The sequence below is a fragment of the Delphinus delphis genome, chromosome 21 (assembly GCF_949987515.2).
Source record: "Delphinus delphis chromosome 21, mDelDel1.2, whole genome shotgun sequence".
Lineage (NCBI taxonomy): Eukaryota > Metazoa > Chordata > Mammalia > Artiodactyla > Delphinidae > Delphinus > Delphinus delphis.
Window position 1 is genome coordinate 3,225,652 of NC_082703.1, and position 13,987 is coordinate 3,239,638.

General features: G+C 55.1%; 1 protein-coding gene across 1 annotated transcript in view; it reads left to right on the plus strand.

Annotated features, from left to right (window-relative positions):
* The first annotated feature begins 391 nt into the window (after window positions 1-391).
* The window catches only part of ANK1 (ankyrin 1), a 215,797-nt gene continuing 202,201 nt past the window's right edge, over window positions 392-13,987 (plus strand). The window contains exon 1 of the mRNA XM_060001240.1: window positions 392-517. Coding sequence (XP_059857223.1) covers window positions 392-517 — 126 coding nt within the window. The remainder of the gene's footprint in view (window positions 518-13,987) is intronic.

A 13,987-nucleotide genomic window follows, 5' to 3' on the forward strand; every position in this document is an offset into this window, starting at 1 on the left:
CTCCTCCCCGCCGTTCGCCGCTCGCCGCAGTACGAGCCGCCTCCCCGCAGCCGCCGCAGGAGAGGGAGGGGGACGGGGGGAGGGAGGGGGAGGGGGGAGGGAAGGGGAGGGGGAGGCGGCGGCGGGGCCGAGCCCAGAGCCCGTCCCGGGCGCCGGCGAGGAGCTCCGGCCACGGCGGGAGGCGCCATCCGGGGGCCGCCTCGCCCTCCGCGCTTCTCGCGGCCGCGTCCCCCGCCGACCCGGCCGCCGCCTTCCCGCGGCGGGGAACGCCGCTCTCCGCTCCGCCGGCGCGCAGACTCCTTTTTTTCCTCCCCGGGAGGGTGTCGCCACCTGGATCGCCAAGTGTGAGGGGTCCGGGAGGCGGGGACCGAGCGGGGCACCGTGGCCGGCCATGGCTCAAGCGGCCAAACAGCTGAAGAAAATCAAAGACATCGAGGCGCAGGCCCTCCAGGAGCAGAAGGAGAAGGAGGAATCCAAAAGGAAGCGGAGGAACCGCTCCCGTGAACGAAAGAAGAAGGTAAGGGGGGCGGCGGCGACAGCCCGGCGGTAGCGGCGCCCGGAGGAGGCTGCGGGGAGAAGCTGCTCGGTAGAACCGGGAGCGGGGAGGGGCGCGGGGCCCCGGGGCCGGCCGAGTCGGAGCCGCCGGGTGGAGGGCGCGGGGCGGGAGGGGAGCGGGGAAGAGGCTTCGGTGCGGCCGGAGGAGGACAGGGCAGGAGGCTGGAAGGGCAGAGCGGGCGGCCCGGAGGCTGAGAGCGCGCGGAAGCCGGCCCGCCCGCTGCCCGCGCAGCCCCTTCAGCACCCTGGACAGACGCCGGCGGGCCAGCGCCGCGCCGCGCCGCGCCCGGAGGAACTTTTCCGGCCTCGGGCGGCGGCGGGATGCTGGGCTGCTCCGCTCCGGCGCGCCGCCTCGCCGGGCTTTGCAGGGAAGCCCGTTTGGGGAAACGCGGCTCCGGGCTCCGAGGCTGCTCTGCCCTGCGCCTCGCCCTTGGTGACCCACTCTCGGGAGCGCGGAGGGCCTCGTTCCCGGGGCTCTGAATGGGGGGGGGGGTTCCTGCCCCTCCCCGACCCTCCTCGAGCCCAGGAAGCGCCCTTCCCAACCCTGTGTGCCCGGGGACAGAAGGGCTCGGCCCGGCGTCACTTGGCAACGTCTCCTGTTCTTGTCACTCAAGAGGAGCGGCGGATGGCCAGGAGGGGAAGTTCCCTTGGAAGTCGGGCGCGGGTGCTGTCCAGCCTGGCCCGAGGGCCTGCTCAGAGAACAGGTCTCCTCTCTGTGGAGGAGTCGGGGGACAAGACACCCCCCAGCGAAGGCCAAGACCCCTCAGGGCAACCGCTGCTGTGTTCAGCGCTTCCCTTCTGGGTCTGGGGCCTTCCTACCCCCAACTCAAAGCACCTTTAGAAACACCTTTGGTGAGAGACACCTTCCCTTGTGAAGGGAGGGGGTTAGCTGACGGGGCCGGGGCTCCAGCAGAGGTGTTTAGAGCCCCCTGTGCAGGAGGCCGGGAGTCCATGGATGCGGTTCTTTGGATTGGAGATTGGGCTGAACTAACTTCAGCTCGCAGAGCCATTTCAACCTGCGGACCTCAAGGCGGACCACGGCCTGCAAGCCCTTCACTGGGGAATGGGGCCCCCGGGGTTCCAGGGCTGAGACTCTGGTCTTCCTCGTTGAGAAGGAAACAGTTTTTCTCGAAATTGTCTCACTCTGAGAAAGAAGTTTGGAGCCTCTGCTTGACAGCCGAGGGGGGACAGGCTGCCTTTGGGTCAGGCTCCTCATACCAGGTTGGTCAGCAGCACCCACACCCAGCCTGTTCCTCGAGATGAGACCCAGGGGCAGAGATGTTCTCTGACCGTACCCAGAATAGCCGGCGTGCTAGGCTTAGCCGTACCCCTTCCAAAGGCGGCCCTCCCCCCGACTGCCCCCTCCTGGAGTGCCGTCTCGTGTGTAAATAGTAGTTTCGCAAAGGCACCACCCCTTTAGCAGGACCTAAAAAGAAGCCTTCCCCAAACCGAGGGGGAATCGGAGTCTGGGTTGGTGCCACTTAGAGAGAGAGTCCCATCAGGTCCTTCTGCTGGGTCTGAAATACCAGAGCCCATCTTGTGAGTCAGGCAGGGGGAAGTCTGGTTATATCTGACAGCGCTCACCCACTTCCTTGGCATGAATGTAAACTTCTTCTGAGGAAGGCGTGCTCTCTATTTCCATTCCTGTCTGGTGCTTTAGGAGCGAAGCCCATCCTCTCCCAAACTGCTCACTCTATGTTTTTATCCCACTTCTTGCTCCCCAGCTTCTTCCCTGATGCTTCTGACACTATAAATAATTTTTTTTTCTTTTTGGGGAGCCGTAGTCAAAACAAAACTCTCCCTTTCTCTTCTGTGAATTCTTTCCATTCACTGCAACTCCCTTCAGTATAACTCCGAATCCTGACTGCACGTAATACACACAATAGGAAAGTGGCAACTCCAGTATTCCTTTTGTTCCTTGATCTCAGTCTTTACATTCTTGGTGAACTTGACCTCCATGGTGAGTGCTGGATGATAATATATTCCCTTCCCCACCCCCTAGTTGTGTTATTTTGTTTTACTAGCTGGTCATACCATACTGCGTCAGTAAGCATTTGAAAATCTGCCGTCTACAGATCTTCCTTATTTTATGCAGTGTCCTGGGTGCTAGGATGGACCCAACAATAATAAGGACATCTTAATTCAAAGTGATAGTGTGAACTCTTAAGTTCCTGGGGTGAGGGGCGATATGGTATGGGATGAGGTGTGAGGGTGCCTGCTTTGAGTTTCGTAATGATGGTGAGTACTTTTCGCCGTCGGCCAGGTCTTGAGAGCCATCGTAGAGAGTGGAGTTAAAATTTATAGCAAAATACAAAATCACAAGAAAGTGGAAGGCCCTCAGGAGAAAGGTACGGGAGGTAGAGCAACGCAGAAAGCCTCTTTAGAGAAGGCAGAGGACGCTCGTGTAGGAGCTGGTTGAACAGATGGCCGAGGTGGGGCTGGGGGCCAGAGTGAAGGTTCACATAAGGTGAGGCCTAATGAAGACTCGTTTTCTACAAGAAGTCATTTTCTTAAGGCAAAGCATATTAAGATCAGCAGCCGAGGACTCTACCCTGGTCACCCCAGACGTGGGGGTGCTGTGGAACCATGCTCATTTCAGCAGGAAGCAAGAACTTCACACAGGCAGGTAGACGTTTGATGCCAGTGGATTGGTGATTTGGGTGAACGCGTAGCTGAGCAAGGGAATTCTGGACTTACTAAAAGGACAGGTGTTTGTCCCACGGGTAACCCACCTATCACAGGGGACTAACTGAGCAGAACCGCATCCCTCCCCATGTGTGGAAATCATCGCGGTTGTAACTTCAACGGCGGTTGCAGCTTTTACAGTCGGTGGTATTCTGTGGGAGGCGCTGGCTGACAGGTGCTGTGCGGCGGGGCGGGAGGCTGATGTTGTGACGCACTGGCTGACACAGACAGAAACCACCTCGACTCAGGCAACTGAGCTAAAGCTCTGGAGCTCGAGAAAGGCCTGCGTCCTTCTGGGGCTTCATTCAGTTTTCTGCTGTGCAGCTCACGTCCTCATCAGACGCTTGCTGTTGGAGCTGCAGTTTTTTGGGAAACAAAAATAAGAGCCAGTATTTATGACGCTGACTGATAAGTCCCCTGCTTCTGAAGATGGGGTTGGAAGTAAATAAATTGCAAAGCATGTGTCAAGCAGGCATTTGCATTAAGGACGACAGCTTTCTAGGGCTGAGGAAGCCTTGGGCATAAGGATGTGTGTGCTTTTTCTGTTTACTCAGAGCTTGAGGTTGGGAGAGGAGGGTGGGGAGGCTGGAGAAAAGGTGAGGCCGAGGATGGATGAAGAAGAAGAAGGACAGAGTTAAAGAAAGGAGGAGAGGAGGAGGGGTGAGGGAGGCAGGCAGACAGGGAGGGAAGGGGGCTGCCATCTCAGCCCTCCTTTAAGCGGTGACACTCAGCCTGCAGTGCCAGTAAGTTCCCTGGGGTAGCGTTTACTGAGCTCTCTCCTTTTCTCTTGTTCTGTCCACCTCCTTCATCCTCTGATGTTGGTGAAGGAGGGGACCAGGCCCTGTACATAGCCATCCACCCGATACCTAGCTCAGCACCTGACACACAGTGGGCATGCCACGAACGTGGGGGTCAAGTGCTTGAATGAGTGGGGTCGTACGTCTGTCTGTGTTTGCCTGGAGGTTTCTTGGTCGTAGGCTTGTGTTCAGATGAGCAATGCACTCTTTTCGGGGGCATCTGAAGAAAGCCTGACGCTTCTTTCTTTTCGAATCATTTGCAAACCAACAGAGATTTGTAGGCAGGCAGTGGAACCATCTAATTTTTTGGTGCAGTGAATTCTACCGAGCCTGTAGTTAGTTCCTTGCAGGGTCTCTGCTGCACTAAATGACAAGTGCTTTTAGCCATTGGGAATAGCAATGTTTGCACAGGACCCCAAGGAGCCGAGCAGAGGAGGGCACAGGAAGAAAAAAAGCAAGCCCGGGAGCGGAAAGTGGCCATCCCCACTTAGCTGTGCAGGCAGCGTTTTCAGCCCTGCCAGTCTCTGCAGCATCCCTGGAGGGCCCTCAGCCTTCCTCACGTAGCTGGACCAGGCCCTGCTCCTGGGCTGCAGAGATGTCTTTGGTCGACCCAGTGACTAGAATCACAGGGATGAGCCGAGTCTGTGGCCATTCCCTTCTCCCTGTCTCCCATTCGTGGAGGGTCTCAAATGTAAGCTTCTGCTGCTATCTCCAAACGAGTCTATATATTCAATCCAAGAAAGAACGTACAGGATCAAAAAGAATCACGTTCCTCCCACATCCTTAAACCTAGGTCCTGCTGCGAAACCGCAGCACTAGTATAACTGTTGCCGTATGAACTGGTATCTGTATATAAAGTCTCTGTTCGGATGTTGAAGAGCACAATGATGTCTCATTGTGTGTTAATTATTAAACGTGTTAATTTATTTAGTTTTGAGCCTTTAAAATACACCACAACTTGGGTACCTGCCCCTTGGCACCTCTTCTTATTTTACTACCTGGGGAGCCTCAAAGAATGGAAGTGGCCCCCCTCCTCTCTGGCACTGGCTGAAGATGTGGGAACTCTCCCAACAACCTGTCTATCCATCTTCCAATCCAGCGCCTCCCTCCGTGCTATAGTAGTGGTGGGGCTGTTCCCCGGGAGCTACGGTCGCCCGCAACCGTCCACTGGACCAAGAGAGCAGGATCTTGCGGGCAGAGGTGTTACACCCTCAGACGTATCCAGCACTGTGTGGTTGGCGCATCACAGCCACGGCTCAAAGTAGGTCGGGCGGCAGCTGAAATTTAGAGCCTGAGGCAAGGGCCCTCCCTGTGAAAGGGAGCAGAAGCCAGCCCTGGGACCCTTCTCTTGTTCACCAGTTCTGCTTTCTCCTCTGAGTATGGAAGAGCTTTTATTTTAACTTCAGTCTGAGGATGCTTCTCCCTTCTTTCTCTAGAAACGAGCAAGCTTTAGTGAGTGGGTACCACGTGCCAGGCAGTTTTCCTGTGTGTTGGCCCATCCCCAGCCTTTGCCTCTACAAGTGGATCCATCGGTCATTTCTTCCACCTTCACTGTCAAAGCCCGTCACTCTCTTCTTCAAGAAACCTTTCCTGAATGCCCCCCATCACTCTTTCTCTGCACTCTGGGGGGTTCCAGCCTTTGTTCTGGCGCGTGTGCATGTGTGTGAGACACGTGTTCTTGTTTTATTATCCCTTCTACTAAATTGTAAGCTCCTTGAAGCCAAAGCCAGAGTCTTTGCACATAACCACTCAATAAATATTTATGGCTTGAAATGACTCAGAAGCTACATTTAACTGGTTCAGATTTTTTTTCTTGGTCTTTCTATTTGATGTTGGAAGAGCTGGCCCTGTAGAAGTGGAACCAAGTAAATCTGTGTTTTTCCCTGAATTATTCTGACTAAAGCAAAGGCTGCTGCCATCAGTGTTTGGTTTTTGGGAAAAAGGCAAATAAGCTTCGCTTGACTCCATCTCTCCATTCCTGGTTCTTGAAAAGCATCTCAGACGTCTACCTCGTGCAGAGCGCTGGGCTGGGAGTCAGACGCCTGGATTCCAGTTTCAGCTCTCGTACTTATTAGCTACCTGGGCATGAATAAGCTGCCGAATTTCTAGGAGCCTCAGTTTCCTCATCTGTAAAATTGGGATGAGAGTCAAAGGAGACTGTGCTTTGTAAAATTTAAAACTCCCGTATATTTAAGAGGTTACAGTGAATAACATAATAATGATTGTTAATTAAATATTCTTTCTAATAAACCCAAAACTCCGGCCCGGCCTTCCAGAGGTTGCATGAAGTCTTGACGTTTGCTTGGGAAGGCCAGCACATTATTATTTCAGTGCTGGTAAATGAGAAAAGGACACTTTAAATCATTTTCTTCATTTCATTTTCAGGAAAGAAATGAATTTCCTATTTTGACAAGATTTATTATCTCAGACTTAGTTATCTCCGTGGGGGCAGTCTGCAACTCTGAGATGGACTTTATTAAAGCCCTGCGTGGCAATTATAGCTGTATATCAAAAGGGGAACATAAAAGTGGTTCCTGAACTTTCTGAGAACGCCATCCCTGTTAGGGCCCGGGCTGATAAACCTGGGGTGTGGAATATCACAGACAATGGAGCACGTGTTGTTGTGGACAGACCAGACTCCTCCAGGGAGACTCTGTACATCTCAGGAGTGTAAGCATAGCACATCCTCCAAGAAAGGAGGACTTGCATTATGCACCCTCAAAGGTAAAACAAAGAAGATTGAATGGCAGCCAATTTTGAACAAAAAGCCCTTTCTTTTCTCCTTTGCTTCCCGTGCGACTGGATGCTTCCCCTCGAAGAAAAATGTTCTGTGTTTTTGCTAAGGTGATAATACCTTTTCAGTGTCGGTTAATACATTTTCTATCCATTTCAGAGCACTGTCGCCAGTGATAGCTACTAACAGCCTTTGCTTGTCCAAGGAGGGCCTGTCTTTATTGAGAGGCTGTGTGTCCTATGGGCATCGTCTCGCTGGATCCTGCAACAGCCGGTGACTGCAGAGCCGGGGCCTGGCTCCAGAGCTTGTTCACGGGCCTCTGCACTAGGCCGCCTTCTTCCGTGTTTGTTACGTCCTCAGGGTGCTCAAGGCTATGTGGGCCCTGGGAGGGCAGTCAGACTGAGGGTATCTTTCCTGCCTTCTCATGCAGGACGTGCAATTCGTGGGAAAGCTGCCACCGCGGGAAGTAACCTGAGGCAGAGAATGGAGGCAGGTGGTCTGGGCTCAGGACAGAAGTGCTAGTGTCCAGATTCCAGGCGGAGCGTGGTGTCTGTCCATGGGCTCCTCTGAACGTCTCTGGAGCAGCCCGCGTGATGGCGAAGACCCTGTTCAGGCCTCGGGTTAAGACAAGAGGCCAGATGAAAGGCCAGCTGACAAGCGACTGCTCTAGGGCTCACCTGCTCTGGTTCTGTCTCGTCCACCTCACGGAATGGTTATTTCCGCCTTTACTTTCTGTTCTGGAGATTTCTCTTCCTACCACAGGTTGGCATCTTCTCCATGTGATCATTTAATAACCTGCTTCTACAGGGAGTTACAGGGCGATAACGTGTCTGCCGTTTTCATCTATTTTTCCTTACTTTCCGGGACTTCTGCTTTTTTTGTGGATGCGTAGAGGGCCTCTGAGGTGCTGGGCCTGCATGAGGAACACTTACCAGGAGCCCGACTAGGGTGGGTGGGAACAGAAATGAGCACGGCCCGGCTGTTGCCCAGATCTCTCACGTCCCTCCCTTGAATCTCCGTGGTTTCTTTTCCCGCCCCTAAGAAGTCAAGCGGGCTCAGTGATGCCCACGAAGAGGAGTGCAGTCAGGGAGAAAACAGGCTTGGGAACTTAAAAGGCACAGACTAGCATTAGAGTAGAATTGGGAGTGTTAGGATGGAGTCAGATGAAGCACCACAGGAGAGGAAAGGAGGTGCTTAATTACGGACGGGCCAGAGCCGTGACTCCTAAACCCAATTCTGAGGCTGGAGGGATGGCCCCAAATACTCACGGTGAGACCCACAGGGAAAGAGGGAGGGGAGAAATGGTCCCAGAGGCCCCTCAACTTGGCTGATGTCAGCACCACCTTGGGGACAGGGCTTACTACATGCAGACCTGCCCCACCGCCCACCTGCAGAATCAGATGCTGGGCACTGTGGGGCCAGGTGCCCACGTGTCCAGCAAGGTCCCCTCAGGTGAAGCTCGCATAGAGCAAAGTGGAGCCTCTGTTCTAGCAGATGGACAGGAACCAGCTGATGGGTGATGGTAGAACTAAGGGAGAATCAAGCCAGGAGACGGAGGAACGAGGGGAGGTGGCAGGGGGGTTGTATTTACTTATTATTTATTCTGTATCCACTTTCCCAAAGGAAGTGGGCAAGGAAAGAGTTGACTTGAGCACCGTGGCCAGTCCTATGGGAGAGGTGAGCCTGGCCAGGACCAGGGCCTGGGGCAGCTTCCTGGGGGGAGAGGCTGGGTCTTCACGGACTGTTAGGAGTCAGCCTGGTGAATGGGAGCAGGACATTCAGCTGAGGCGGTAGCATGGGTGGAACGTGAGCGAGTGGGGTCTGGAGGGGGAGGTGATCCAGGACCTGTGGGCCCAATAGCAGGAGCCGAAAGGGCGGGGTGGGGGGGCAGGGTGCGCTGGAGCGGAAGCTGGGACGGGGCCAGCCTGGGTCCAGAGCACAGAGGAAGCCCGAGGCACTCCAGGCAGAAGTCTGAAAGGCTACTGCGCCTTCAGTGCAGAAACGGGACGGTGCGGCTTCCTGATAAGCAGGGCATCTAGAGTGCAGAGGAGTCCAGCGGAGGGACGGGCTGGCTTGTGCTAGGGTGGCCAGTGGGGATGCAGCATGTGACAGACTGGAGACGTTGGGCGGTGGAGAAAGTTGGTCTTTGTGAGTAACAGAGTGGGTGTGAGTAAGTAATCAGCGATGCTGCTGTGGGTTTCTTCTTGACATATGTTAACATATCTGCGCGCACACGCGTGTGCACGCACGTGTGTGTGTTTGTGTGTGAATTAAATGTCAGCAGGGCCTCATATCTGACTTGGTGTTGGGGTAGTTAGTTGGTGGTGCCTTTCGTTGAGCTGAGAACAGGTTAGGAGGAAAATGACAAGTCCTTTTTATGGAGTATGCTGTTAGGTAGCTTCGTGGGGCTCTCATTTGATGGCGGGAGAACTAATAGAAAGTGTCCTTCGAAGTGTGGGAAGCTGTGAGGCTCCCTGGAAAGGAGAGGCCGTCCGTCCAAGTCCGAGCTCACCAGCGAAGCCCTGGTGTGCAGGTCTTCTGAGAGGTTGCCTTAAATAGGGCGTGTGCACGTGACAAAGCCTGCGAGGCCTGGCGGGAGCTAAGGCATCTGACTGGTGGAAACTGACGACAGCAGGGAAAGCAAGGCCTGGGGGCCACACGTGGGCTGCAGGAAGGCAGGCCTCTCGATCTTAGTTCCCCAGCCGGGGATGGAACCCGGGCCCTCGGCAGGGAGAGCGCTGAGTCCTGACCACTGGGCTACCAGGAACTTCCCTCGCCACTCTTAAACGTGTGACCCAAATGGTGAAATGCTATGCATTCACTCAGAACGATGCTTCAAAGAATAGGTTTTTAAGAATATGCTTCTAATAAAAAAGTAGGAATATGCTTCAGCTGTAATGTCATTAAAAAAAGTAATGTGATGGAATTAAAAGGAAAGACGGAGGATGCCTTGCTTGCCAAGGGGGGGAGCCAGGCATTCTCTGCCTGTGTGTCTCCTGCAGGCACAAGCTGGGATGGATGGATGACCTCACACCCCAGGAGAGAATTCCAGGGTGATGTGGGCTAGAGCCCAGTAGGTAACGAATGTTCTGACTCCAAGTGGAGCTGGAGTGCGGTCCAGAGAGTCTGAGCATCTGGGTCTTGGCATGGGAAGCCACCCATTGTAAACCAGCTTGAAAATGTGTATGTGATGGGTGGAATACTCCGCTCCACAGCCAGAGTGACCTTCCAAAAATGCAAATCAGATCCTGACACTCCTGCCTTTGGAATCCTTCGGTGGCTTCCTAATTGCCCTTAGAATAAAGTCCTGGTGGGTTCCTCCAGCTTCCGAGGCCCCCCGGCTAGCCCGTAGCTGCCATTCCTGAACCGTCTTTCTTTCCTGCAGGCTGCACTCTGCTGTCCTCCGAACTTCCTCTAGGACGTAGGATATACACGTGTTCTCCGCCTTCAGATCTTCTGTCGGCTGAATCTTTGGCCTCAAACACTAACGCCAGCTCCTCTGTCAGAATTTAGTTAAAACCTTGCCTCCCAGGTGCTAGATGAGGTTAGGTTACGCCACCCCGTAAGGCAACCAGGAGATTGCATGGACGTCCGTGTGTGCCAGGAGGGCGTCTTTGATCGAGATGTCAGAGCAGCGGAGAAGAGATGCCGGCAGTGGCTTTAGATGGAGTCAGATGGTCCAGGGCTGGTGCCCTGGGTGACTCTGGGCAGGGTGCTCAGTTTTCCTCTCTGAGTCTTCGTTTTGCCAGTTGTAGGGCGGAGGGAATAATATCTACCGGACAACCATGCAGGGTTGGTGGCAGGATGGTAAAGCACCTGGGATACAGTAAGTACTCAATACATGCCAGGTCCGATTCCAATGACGCCTTAGTTCCCACTCATACCCATCCCTGCCCACACCCCTGCCCCCAGTGGGAGCAATCAATGAAATCCAAGGTGTGACCCTTGGCAGGCTGTGAGTTCCTTTCCAGAGATGGCCATCAAGGATTCATCCCAAGGTTGGTAGTGCTCATCTGGCATCACTGCCAATTCCTTAAATGAATTAGGGAAAGCTGGAGAAATGTGATCTCAAATGCCAGTGAAAGTGAAGAATCGGGGAACCAGCCCAAGTCAGAAAAATGTCAAAGTCTGAAATGTCGGTGGAGTAGCATTGACCCTCTGGAGATGTTACATTCTCCTGTGGCGTGGAGGTTTGGCAGAGTCATTTTAATGCCCTTGGAAAGAGCCGCTTTGGTCTCTGCCAACTGGGAAGCGGGAAGTCTGGCGTGCTGATCCCAGGTTACGTGGTGCGCCCGCCGCTCGGGACCCAGTGCCTCTGTAGACGTGGAGTAGCGCCCCGGGAGCCGCGATGCTGCAGCTGGGCCTCGCTTTCTGCTGTAGGTGGAGCAAACCGCAGTCCGACGGTTGGTCTTTGTTTTAACGCTGCCTTCTGGCTTCTCGCGTGTGTCATGGCCTGTGGGCCTCGTCCTTGAGCAGATATGCACCTGAAGGACATCTGGGCTACAGCCGCATGGTTGACTCTTGGCACTTTAACCCACTTGTCAGTGTTGCCACCCACGCGACAGGACTTAGAAGAGGCAGGTGGAGAGAACATCCTTCATGATTCGGTACTGAGGTAAGCGCTACAGCATCGTTAGATCCTTCAGGAAGAGCGTGTAGGGTCCCTCCCACGCACTCAGCTTCTTCCACTTGGCCTGCACCTCCGCTGCTCCTGCCAGAGCCTCCCCTGGTCGCTCTTCCGATACAGCCTTCATCCAGCGCAACCTCCACGGTGCCACTCCCCTTCATGAGACCCTCCACTTCCCTCCCATCACCTTTAGGATAAAGTCAGACGCTTTCCCATGGCTTCCGAGGTTGTGGACGCCCTGCCTACCCCTGGGGGCTTATCCCATCCCCCCACTGTGCCCCCCGGGTTTGTGGTGCCGCCCTGCCACCACCACCCCGCCCCCCCATGCCCAGCTCCGCCTCCTCCAAGAAGCTCTCCCGAGTCTGGGTCAGAGATGCCATAGAAGAAGGGAGGTCGGTGAGGCCGTGTCCAGGACCCCCTCCCACTCGGCCGTCTTTCACAGATAATGGCGCTTTCAACCAAGGCCTAGGACAACACAGGAGTATGGGCCCGGTACCTTGCACTTCTCAGCTGACGACGCCCGTGCGTGATGTGGATGGTACGGACCCCCCCTTCCTCTCCCATCACCCCCAGAATTGCGAGCATTAGCTACGCGTGGTTGCGGGTGAAAAGAGCAGGCCGTGGAGTGAGGAGAGGTGGGCATGCGTTCTGGTTCTCTCCACTCTCTTGCGTAGCTCTGGACACTTCTCCGAGCCTCGGTTTCCATGCCTCTAAAACAAGGGGATTGGTTTAGCGAGCTTCTAAGGCTCTTCTGGGGGCGCTGGTAATTCCGTGAATATGTGAATTTCCAAGGCCAGAGCAGAATGGTTCCCAGAGGCCAGCTAGCTTGCCCTGGCCTAAGGTGTGCTGGGCGGGACATCTGGATGCAGGAGGCTGTCGGGTGTCAAGGTCCAGCTCTGATGGATACCAGACCCCAGGGCGTAGGGATGTTGGCAAATGTGAAATACTGCATAGCCCAGGGTGCTGGTTCAGCGCGTGGACACTCCCCCCACCCGATGTGTCATTTCCATGAGGCTGGTGCTGTCGTGGGCAGGCCAAGGAGAGGAGGGCGTGCTGCAAGGGGCCAGGGTCACACGGGCTGCTGGAAGGTGGCCGTGCTCAAGGTTGACAGATCTGGTCTCCTGGGTGCGTGGCCTTGGAAAGCCCGTGTAAACAGGCAGCCCCGTGACTCTTCAGACTTCCTGCTGCAGCCAGTTTGGTGCCACCTCCTACCTTTGTCACAAAGAGCAGCGTCTGGGAGGGCAGAGGACACCTGCGCAGGTGAATGGAGAACGCAAGACGCAGGCTCCTGCTATTTTCAGTGCACGGGCGACTGGGTCTGTCACCTGCTTTCAAGGTCGTGAGCAAAGCCAGCGTCCTCCGTGAGTTCGGAGGAGCCCAGGAGGCCCTGACTCTGATGGGGGAGGGGCTCAAGCAGCCCTTGCTGCTTGCGTTTTCCTGGAAAGCAGACTCAGCAAACCCACAGCCCAAAGGACAGGGGATGCACTGCGGGGTACGCCATGCGGTGTGTCAGACAGTCCTGGCTTTTCAGAGACACTGCTTTTAGAGATGAATCGTGTAATTTGGAAAATCCCTGCTTTGTCACTCACTGAGACTCCAAGGAGCCAGTATTTTCAGGAGAGGACAGTCCCGCAATTTAGCCCCAACTGAAGCTCTTTTTTGATTTCAGTCTCTGCCCCTGTCGCCCTTTCCTTCTCCCGGGGATACAGTGGCCCAGGGGACTGAAAACCAGTCCAGTTTTCTCCAGGGGCTGCTCAGCTGGGCCTGGGAGGGGAAGGAGAGACATCCCAGGAAGGGGATCTCCACATCCGGAACCTTCTCCAGTGGTTGCATCTCCTGGGAGATGAGCGCCCGGGTCTCAGGCCTCAAATAGCCCCGTGGACAGTGGCCATCGTCACACAGAGCTGGACGGGTGGCCAGCGCAGCCCGTGCGTTACTTTGCTCTGCTCTCAGCGGCCCTGCAGAGAGGCAGGTACCAGGTCCCTCTCACGGGGGAGGACAGTGAGACTGGGAAGACTAAGTGTGGTTCACACCACCGGGGTGTGCCTGTCCTGTGGCTGCAACCTGGGGCTGTCTCTCTCTGAAGTCCTGGATTTTTGTAACAAGCAGGCAGTAGCAGATGCAGGGTGTTGTGGATTGAAATTCATGTCGTTTTCTGTTTTCTGCATCCATCAGCTGCCACCCTCAGAAACACAGCGAGGCCCGGCCATTGGTGGCCAGTGTTCTCTCCATGAAGGACAGAAGGGACAGCAGGGGACCCCCCGAGGGGCACATGACTCACCTGAGCCCACTCAACCCGAGGGGCTGGCTGAATGGCCCATTTTACAGGACACTGGAGGGCTCAGGAAGGTTACGCAACCGGCCCAAGGTCACACACCTGATCAGAGCCAGGGCTGGGTTTCACACCAACTGCCTGATGCGAAAACCTTCACCTTACTGCCTCTAGGGCTGTGATGAGGAAAACACAGAACGAAGTATATTCCTAAGGGATGAGAGGCCAAAAATGGAGAACATTTTACAAGCGCTTAACACAGAGCCTAGAGACAGATGAGAGCTCCACAGGTCAGTTCCTTGACTCTGCAGGATGAA